The 10,885-nt window shown below is 29.3% G+C and overlaps 1 protein-coding gene across 2 annotated transcripts in view; it reads left to right on the top strand.

The window, feature by feature from the left end:
• The first annotated feature begins 9,791 nt into the window (after nucleotides 1-9,791).
• LOAG_18448 overlaps nucleotides 9,792-10,885 on the top strand; it is a 3,741-nt gene continuing 2,647 nt past the window's right edge. For both annotated transcript variants that reach the window (XM_020451107.1, XM_020451108.1), the window contains exons 1-4: nucleotides 9,792-9,940; nucleotides 10,124-10,252; nucleotides 10,412-10,516; nucleotides 10,656-10,835. In XM_020451107.1, coding sequence (XP_020305138.1) covers nucleotides 9,812-9,940; nucleotides 10,124-10,252; nucleotides 10,412-10,516; nucleotides 10,656-10,835 — 543 coding nt within the window. In that variant the 5' untranslated portion in view covers nucleotides 9,792-9,811. The remainder of the gene's footprint in view (nucleotides 9,941-10,123; nucleotides 10,253-10,411; nucleotides 10,517-10,655; nucleotides 10,836-10,885) is intronic.

Here is a 10,885-nt window from a genome sequence, read left to right as displayed (position 1 = left end):
CCAGTGAATAAGAGTGGCTTTTGTGTTACATTGTTACAACTCCATTATAAACGTACTCATAAAGTAGAGTCACGTGAAGCCGTCAAAGGTCAACATATATAATTCGTTCCTATAGATATTAGCTATTCTATTTACTGCCAATAGGATGGGTGAGTCATTATAGTATCACTGATGATATTCACAGGAATAAAGACTACAGTTATCGTAACCGATTGTTGTACACTTTCATTGATAACACTGCTTGATATCTAATCAGTTTATTAGATATCAATAATCTAAATTCTCATACTAAATTGAGGAATATTTTTGCTTTTTTTTTTCTTTTTTTGAGAAAACAATCCATGAGCAAATCTAATTAACCCAGTGGTGATTTTTTTCCCCTTATTGACTAATGGTAACGGTCATATCACAGTATGATCATAGATACTGATCACAATTATTTACCTTTGCAATTGATGAATCACTCAAGTATTTAACTTGTCAATAAATAGTTATCATTATTTTTCTTAATTATTGAAAATATGTTTTCCGTCCAATGAGATACAGGAAAAGATAAGTGCAAAAGCACAAATCCACAAATCCACAAATGCAAGCGCAAATGTAAGCATCACATCCTTTGTTTTCCATTTTATTCCATATCTTTTATTACTTCCAAAACTTTTTTCCGCCTGTACTGTAATGTATGATGAATGATATGATAACGGAATGATTCATCATTTCAAATTTTATTTAAACCATGAAATTTATAGTGTACGAGTCTACAATTTGACTTACTACTACGTAAAAAAATATATAATAAATAAATAAATAAAAGTATATGTAATAAAATATATGTAATAAAAGCTAAATGCTTTAGTTAATTTTAAATCATATGGACAACAGTAAATGATTCATTTTATGTAATGGTTTGAGGACTTTTGGAAACAAATGTATTAATGTGTAAGAAGCATCTAGAATTAAAAGAGTTTCAACTTTTCTTCCTTTTTAATTTTGAAGATAATTTGTTGCAGATTACTATCTGATTGAGTTGAATATCTGCAATATATCGTTGAATTATAAGTGCGTAATGCTGATAAATGATGCTTTAAAAGATTTAATATTAATATAATCACATTTAGGAATATCCAAAGTTTCTTTTGGATCTATCAATCCATCCATATGATACAACAAGTGCAACATCTGCTTAAAAATTTCTAAGCCTTCTTTGCTGTATTAATATTTAAAGAGGTAAGGAGTGTGTCCCTCCATTTCATTTTTTTTAACGGTACTAGCGTATATGAGAGATTTTATCAACTTTTTCCCATGTCCTTAAGGTTGGTATTCTTGGTATATATTGCTATTCTTATTTTTTGACTTTAGTCATAAGTAATTTTAAGTAAACCCATGATAATAACTCCCATGCCATTTCATTTAAGGAGATCGAGAATTCTCTATTAATTTCCTAATGACAGTTTCTATTAATTTTTTGGAATCATTCTAAATCCATGTTTTTTTTCTTTTTACTGCTGCGTTATCCGGAAAATGCTAACATGTGGCTCTTTACTTTAATACTTTAATATTTCCTTTTGACGAGTATAAATAAGTGATTCCGCGTTTTAATGTTCTATTTTCTTTCATTATATTAAATACTATAAGGTATATAAAATTCAACTACATGCGAGTCAGACTTGCCAAGAACCATCGCATTGCGCCTATTACGAGTGTTCGATTCGCTCTTTTTTATTTAAAGTTACCTTTCATTACCTAGACTTGCTAACTTACCTACAGTAAGTGAAGACTGAAGTTTCAGTCACTACGAATAACTTATAAACGCTAAATCCTTCATTATTTATACGATTCTAATGACGGAAGTGATAATATACGTTTAATTTTTCAGTTTCTGCTTCGGAAATAAGGCCTGTAAATCATTGCGAATACTGTGATTATGGTAATGAAAATGTAATTGGTTTAACTTTTCCCTTAAATGGTAGGCTAATGATTAAAACTTATATCAAACTTTATATTTTATATCTCAACTCCTTATACTCTCTTTGGTGAGTAATTTTGTTTCCTATATCCTTTATTGAAAGCTAGACATCCTTGTGTTACATAAGTTCATCGTTTTACATTTGCGCCAACAGAGAGCGCTATAGGAATGTGCGCTCTATAAAGATGCTAATTCTTGAAACCTTAAAGCGATGCAGAACCCTCCCAATTAAGGGAAGCAGAGCATCCTCAGTACCAAAATCATTTTACAAATGTATATAAGCTAGGTTTGTTGGTTGGAATATCGGGTATAATTTGGGCTGTCGTTTTTTTGTTGTCGATACCGTCATTAAATTTGTCCTACTGATATTGTAATTGTTGAGTTCGTTACTATATTAACCAACTTATCAGAATAAAGGTTTAGTTATCCAAGTATGAAGTTTATTATCTAAGCGTGAGTAGCAAAGAAAATTAAAGGAATCGACATGAAGGAATAAGACGAAAAAGGTAAAATTAATTCACTTAATTTTTGTCACGATCAGAAAAAGATTTTATGATTTTGAAATGAATTTTCCGGTTTCCAACAAATGAGGAGGATTTGGCACTGCTTTTCTGGCATCAATGTTTTTATACTTTTAAAATCAACTTGTTACTTCATTATTTGTTGAAAATTGCTTTTTGTCGCAACTTTTTATTCACATATGTGCTTAATATTACTTACGGTTACGTTCATATTCCTTTTTGGACGCCGTATGTTTCTTGGTCGATATGCCAAAATTGCATTATATTCATTGGTAGATAGATCATATACTTTTTTTTAGCTACTTTTGTAAAATGGATTAAATCATCCAAGTTTTTTATTTGATCTTGTTTGCTTTATAAAACCTAATCGAATTCTTCCTCTTGGGCTTTGAAGGATTTAAGTGTAATATATAATTTTGAGGCATTTTTTATTCTCTGAAGGGACCTAAAAGAGTTTCAGATTGTTGTAAAATTATGCGATAGAAGAAGGTTATGGAGCTATGTAGCAAATTATTTTCTTGGCATACGATTAATCCTTCCTTCCGTATTTCAGGTCGTTTAATCTACGCTTCAGTGCATCAGTGTATAAATCTGGAAATATGAAACAGCTGTGAATTACTTGAATTCATATATGTTCGTGATGCTGAACTATAAGTGAATTCTAAATTTCAGGACAGACAACCATGGATAATTAAAATTTCGTTTTGTTAGATGTGGTTTTAATAATTTAAAATCATTTTTATTTTTAACGAAAAAAATCGCATCAAACTTCTGGAAAAAAGGAAAAAAGAAGTAGCATGATGAATTTGAATTCATGGCATAAAAAAAATCAAAAAAAAAAGGAAAAAAGGATGCGTTCAATGAAATGCGGTGTTTCCTGTCTTGTTGGGAAATTGTATGATTTTGTTTTTTTTTTTTTTAATTTGCATTATATATAAATGGAATATTCGAAATGGAATATTTGATTAAAAAAATGGAATATTCGAACCTGAAATAATATCCCAGTTATTTGTACGTATGTGATAGTTTTGACAAATCAAATTATTACCATCGAAAAATAAAATGCCGAAATGTAACAACTTATGCCTCATTAATTATGGATAAACTCAACAGAAAAGAATATTACAGGTAGAAATGTTATCTATATAACAATGGAGTTGAGTAAATTAGTTACACAAATGAGTCAAAGGATTGGTTTAAATTTTAACATTTCGCAGAAAAAAATCTTAACATAAATTAAAGTTTCAAATAAGTATGAAAATAGAATGATAAGGATAATGTTGGAAATCGTCCCACTGTTAAAAAGATAAAAGAGTGGAAGAAAATGTCAAAAGTAGAAGATATCTGCGATAGAAGATAATGTCCGGTCTGTTTTTTGAATGCAATACGTATCGTCAATCTGTACATCAATGTGTGTGTGTGTGTGTGTGTGTGTGTGTGTGTGTGCATGTGTATCCATGTGCTTTTCTGCTTGTATGTTTATATGTAATTCCAGTCGTCTTCTCAATTTTCTGAAATTCGAGAAACTGAAGAGCTAACAGGAAGAGAAAAGGCATCATCATGCAATTACACGACGTTATCAGAATTTGTTAATCACGGTAAGTCATTATTACAGCAAGTTTATAGATGTTACATTTTATTAGCCTTATCATTATTTCACACATACGTAGTTTGTTAATCAATGATAACTGACATTACAGTTCGTCCAGTTACAGTAGTTCATCAAAGCTACTGCCACATCTTAAAACGTAGTGATAAGGAAATGTTGTTTATCGGTTTTGTGCTATGCTTCTTATGATACTTTCTTTAATTCATGAACCAATACGTCTACCAAATTCAGTATTTTTTTTTGCTCGCTTATACATCGTCATAGAAAATCAATGTTAAACAATATAACCCTAGCAAAAAACAGTTTGGCCTAATATCAATAAGCAATTTACAAATGAGATTTAAAGTATTTCTTTAACAATCTGTTAATAAATAAAAGAAAGAGCAAATAACATCTTTATTCATACATTTGAATAATTTGTTGAATAAATTCTTACCAACCAAATGTATCTGAAAATTACCTCATTTCGTTTAAATATGATTAATTATTGAAAAAAAGGAGTGAAAGTGAATCATAATTCACACCTTTTAATGATGTAAGATGGTCGATTTACTGGTTACATATATATATTGAAAGTAAGAATTTGCATATTTGTTGAGTTAACAGAATATTAAAAACAAAATACAAATGTCGCATAATTTCATTTTATCCTCTTGTAGGTTCAATAACAAAAAAGCATGGACGAAAAAGATACTTCATCAAAATATTTCATCAAAGATGCCTGTGAAACATTTTTTTTCAGTAGTTACAAACAACATAACTGATAAAAATGTGCAACTTTGATGCGATTACAATGATGATATCATAATTTATACATTATATTTAATCATTAAGGACTAATTTGCACATTGGTAATAACTTACAATATTGTCTATTATTAACCACCAAATTTTCATTGAACTGTTTTAAATTTTGAGATTTTTATCAATTTTCTCATTTCTAATTATTATAAAAATTATTGCAAGGTATGTAGTCATATGTGATCGATAACAGATTTTATCAAAAATCATCTCCAGACAAACAGATAAATTCCTCATGATCAGATCAATATATTATCGCGTTATCACTTAAATCGTATAAGATGAATATTTTTATCATTTTTCTTATTTCTAATTATTTAAAAAAATAATTTATTCACTTTTCTGACATGAATGAATTTGCATTTTTTTTTTACTAAAACCGCCTAAAATGCCTAAAAAAATTTTTTACTTTATCGGTTTCCTTAATTCAGATCATTTACATAGTTATTTCAAGCATGAGATCATGTGTGATCACTAGTAGATAACATTATCAGTGATTTCCGATAAGCGAGATGTTTTTGTGATGCAGAAGATATTTGATTTGTTGATGAACAATAAATGTTTTTGTCATTTATCATATTATAATAGAAGTTCACGTCAAGAACAAGCATGCAACATGAATTAAAAACGTGCCGTTTTCTTCACGCCAAACGTGAGCATGCAGCGTAAACTAAAAACATGATGTTTTTGATCCAATGCAAACAAGTACTTGTCAAGTCTTGGCCAAATAAGATATAGTAATATAAATCAAAAATAACAATTTGCAAGTAAATGACAGGTATGAATAAGAACGCAGGAAAAAAAGTGAAATTAGATTGGTTGACAAAAAAAACTAGTCTGGATAGGTCGTATTATTCCATACAAATGACAAGGTAGCAGAAAAATGAAATCAGATTAGTTGACAAAAAATAAATAAGCCTAGTTAGGTTGCATTGTTTTTGTGATTTTCAAGTAATAATTGTAGTAGGAGAATTAATGAAACAATTGGGAATTAATTTCTGGTTTTTTTCCTCAAATTAAGATTAAATAATAAAAACGAGTTGAAAAAGAAAGAAAATATCACTCTGAAAGCCATTTCCAAAATGTTTATTGTATCGGAATAATTTGACTTTTTCAATTACACCCACGGGAATAATAATCAACTATCGATGTATGCCTTTGTGGATTTTCGATTTTCTTGAATGTTTGCTTCATTTAATTGTTGTTTTAGTTTTTTCTTTTCCTCTCCTCCCTTATTTAATACAAAATAAAAAAAATCGATTTCTTTTTTTGTTGGAAATAAAAGGAAATGAGTTAAAACAAATAAAATTTAGGCTTTTTTTGAAATAAACAAAAAATTAGTTGAATTGTGAAACATTCAAATTTCGAAATTATGATATTTCGAATTAATCTGAAATGGCAAAGTATTAATTCAATTTTGCATTAAAATTTAATTTTATTTCATGAAATAATTTCATTGAGAAATTAAATTGTTATGCTTATTTTAAACTTCTTTAGAAAAAAAAACGATAACAAATGTATTTCTCGAAATAATTAATAGATCATGATTAGTTGAATTGACCGTTTGTCTTCTAATGCATTAATAATTTAGATAATCATTAATAATTTTATCTTCTAATGCATTAATAAAAAAGTTCCGAATTACAACCAAATTTCCCTGCAATTAATAATTAAATGTAGTTTAATTAGGAGAAAGATTGCTTTATAAATTGTTTTTGTTCTCATCAAACTAACATTCACTGAAAATGAATCTATTTTTGAATTCATACTGTCATTTTAATATTATCAAATGTTAATAAGAATTTATCTATTTTTTTCTTTAATCCAGTAAAATGTCATAGAAAAAGTAAACAAACTACAAAATAATTGACTTATTTCACCGAATAAGTTTCGAAAATGTTCACTGCTAATTGGAATTTTTCTTTAATTAAACTTTTTTTAAAACTTTTTCATTCTGAGGTTTCAATCCTTAAATGGCATAAAATAATTGATAAAAAGTGAAAATTACGATCCATTCAACTAAATTGATTATATCATCCAACAACTAATTTTTGTCCAAAGTGTTTCAGTTTAATTCGGATAAACCAACTATTGCTTAAACCATCATGATTTACCTTGTTATTTCATATTTTTATTAAATTTTTGGCTAATTCTATGCAGTACGCTCTCAAAATATTTGATTCAACTTTAAGTTTCATTTCTTTTTCCAATTTACAAATTTCATTCATAACCATCTTTGACACATTCTTAACGTGAAATACGTTTACATCACTTTATTAGTTCAAGGAATTTACTCGAAAATTTGATCTAATTAGTTCAAGTGTATTCATATCTACAATAACTGATATTTTCTCGCTGCACAAGCAACTAATTTGTCACACTCATTTCACTATCATTAATTAAAATTATCAATTAAAACCAACTTCAATTTACCTATTCTATTGAGAATAAAAGTCCAAGCTTTGATAACTTTTAGAATAAAATGGTCGATGCTTATCACAACGTTGAAAGATCAACTAATATTTTCTCGTTGCATAGGAAATCAATTTGTTTCATATCACTTTTGTTCCACTCAAATATTATAATTTAAATTTTTAATTTTGTAAATTGACTAATATTTTTTGATTTCTGATCAAAGTCTTAACCGTTTTAAAAGTGACAACAAGAAAGAAATAATGATATTTTAAGCATAGCTTTTCCAAATTCCATGTCTATTCTAATGCCAAAAGCTATCAATTATTATTTTTTTAAGTTTCATCACTTTAAACAAGTTTTTAAAGTTCCAAAACTTTAAAAAAATAGATCAAACCATCATAACTGTGCTTTACAAAGATGAAATATTGCGCTTTCTTTTGGTTTTCCCAAAATTTTGTACGGTATTCCCAATCTAACACTTCCGGTAAACAGGAAAAGGAGAAAAAAAACAAAAATACAGACCAATTTTGACTAGTTCAATAAACAATAATATGATGAATATAAATCGCTTAACACTTCTCCACGCAATTATCACCATAATGATCATATAAACTGATTGGTAATAGAATAGCTGCTATCATTTCTTCTATGATATTATTCATTTATTAAATAATTATGATTAATTCCTTAAAAACTCGAGATTTTATAATCTTAATAATGACTCATTATGTTAACATAACTTAATATATTGGACCGTAAATATTTATTTCAAATCAAAACGTAAATTAAAATGTGTTAATTTAATTAACCGCTTCATTCATTGTTTTTGTTAAACTTTATAAGCATATCTTCCAAACCTTGCGTAAGGTTATTTGTATTGCTAAATGTTGTGTAAGACTGACAAGTATTGCAAAAATGCAATTTATCTACTACTAAAATGTGCAATTAACTGAAATTAAGACGAAAAACAAGCCTAGTTCGCCTAAAACATTCAAAACATATGCTTATTATTCGTCATAGGATTGAGAAATCCATCTAGAATAAATGAATATTTGTAATATAATCTGAAACGACTAAGCTTCAATCGAGCCATTGGTTGATTTAAAATCATAGTAATTGCTAGCATATTAAATGAATTAATTATTATTTTAAGTACTGGAATTCCTTTAGAATTTTTCATCTTGAATTTTTACACGAAGTAAATTTGGCCTAATAAAATTTAAACAAATTCCATTTTAAAATTCCAACACATAAATCAGTTCAAACGTTTAAGTGTAAATATTTCCGACTAATTCAGTTCAAACATGCAAATAAATTTCATTTAATCCAGCTCAATTCTAAATTCTTTTTTTAAAAAGCTAATTCAGCTCAATTCTAAATTGGGTAATTTAAGATTCCACTGGTTTATACTTACTAAATTGACTTTGACCTTTCAAAGTTCTGTTATTTCTAGCAGTTTTGTTTTTGTATAAGTACAATAATATGTACAAGTATAATAATACGTAAAGTCGCTATGAGACACCTGGATGATAAACGCATGCTGATAGGTTGCTGCTATATTTGCGATGTATTCATGTAACGATAGTCCTTGATTGAATATGTGGGATAGTATATGAGTGGCTCATGGTATATTGTGGCTAGGAAATGGTCTCTACAATAGGGGTGTTGGTTGAGTTTCATTACGGTGCAGTATTTTCCACAAATTATCTATTCATTTTAATTAGTTGCGATGTATGATATAAATATTCTTGGGACGAGGATTATGATATACCCGGTGGATTTGGTCATTTAAACTTGATTCAGACTAAACATTTATCAAAGACATTTTTAATACACGTGAATAACATTCTGAATATCTATTCAGAAATTCATCATAAACATCAGTAGATTTGATCATATCGATATAATTTCAAAATTGAGAAAATTTTTCCGGGAAATAATTTTTTTTTTCTTATTATTTTTTAAAATTTGCGGTGCAGTTCTAGATTTTGTGTTTCTTCTTTTGAATATTGTAATACAGAATTTTGAAAATACATGATATCTTGACAAAACATGTAGTTAATTTTGGATTTCACGTTCATATTTATTAAGCCAACTTTGATTTTTCACATTTCTGTTATTCCTAGCAGTCTTATTTTTGTAGATTGGAAAGCTTCTAAAAAATTACAACTTGCTGGATTTTGCATTGCCAAATAATCTTTAGGGAATTTATATATGCTTGTTAGGCATGCTTGTTAGGTCCTGTTTATTTCATATCCCGTACGAAAATACTTTTATCGTGTCATTTGCATTCAGTGAATCCACTGAATTGTTATACAGTCTTTGTTTTGGAGACCAATCCCAAAAGTACAGTTACGGATTAATCTAAAGAGCATTGGGTATTGTACTTAAACTTAATAAGGTCCAGTCGAATTTCATGTTTGTAATGTCATAAATTCACACTTGGTTGCGAAATTTTGAGTCTTTTTACCTAATTGATTTTCTAGAGAATTGTTTGGAGATGTCAACGCCTGCATCTATTAAAGCGATGGAAATTGCACGTGAAAAGGCTGCACGGCGTCATAGACAAAGTGATACGGCTGGGTTGGCACCACTTACACAACCGTGGTCACCGCGAGCTTACTACTATGTAAGTAAGCTACTAGGATGTTGTTATCGAGATTATTGTTAAACATGGGGCCCTGCGCTTTTCTTCCATATATTTTCCTGATTATGTGCACAGTTTAATTTTGTTAAATTAGTCAAAAATGATGGATACCAAGACGAGAAACATGTCAATATTTTGTCATATTACTAAAGATAATTGTTTCAGGGAGTTTATCGCGGAAGGAGTATCGATTTTACTGCGGATAAAGCAGGTGGGCGACAGTATACGAGTTTTGAAGGTGGAAGGAAGGAAATAGAGCTGCGGTCACCGCCAAAACCACTTACTCCGCCTCCTGTAAGTTTTCGACATGCTTTCTGTTCGGTCGCTTTGGACGTATCGGCTCACTATTGATGTTAGGAATGCACAAGGGTACTAGTATTATTTCAAGTAGTTAGTTGGTTTTGAAGTCGATAAATAACTGCAGAATCCTAATCCTGAAATGCACAGTTACAGGTGGAAGATGTGCCAATCGATGTGGATACCGATGATTACAAAGTAGATGCCGATGATGTCATTTGCTTTAGCGGTCGTCAGCACTTTCTCTCAAATTTATATCCCGTTAGTGTTACATTTCTTTTTCTCTTTAATGCAGTAACTGCTACTTTACATGTATGGGAAGCAAGGACTGGAGTGGGGTAAACCAAGTAAAAGTAAGTGTTTTTGTTGCTTTTAATTTTGTCAATTCTCGACAAAGCAGGTTACACTAACGGTGGACGGACATGACTATCCGAGTGTGGAGCACTATTATCAAGCTTGTAAACTGTATACATTGGGTGGTGCCCGACTTGCCGCACAACTTCGTAATATACCTGATGCTGGTTTGGTCAAAGCTCATACAAAGAAATTGTTGCGTTCAGCTAACGTTTCATTAGAGAAGGTATAACTGTTATTTCTTTTTTCTATAGTTTTTTTTTTTTTTTGAATTCG

Source organism: Loa loa (genome assembly GCF_000183805.2).
Source record: "Loa loa unplaced genomic scaffold supercont3.316, whole genome shotgun sequence".
NCBI lineage: Eukaryota > Metazoa > Nematoda > Chromadorea > Rhabditida > Onchocercidae > Loa > Loa loa.
This window is presented reverse-complemented; position numbering and strand designations above follow the sequence as displayed.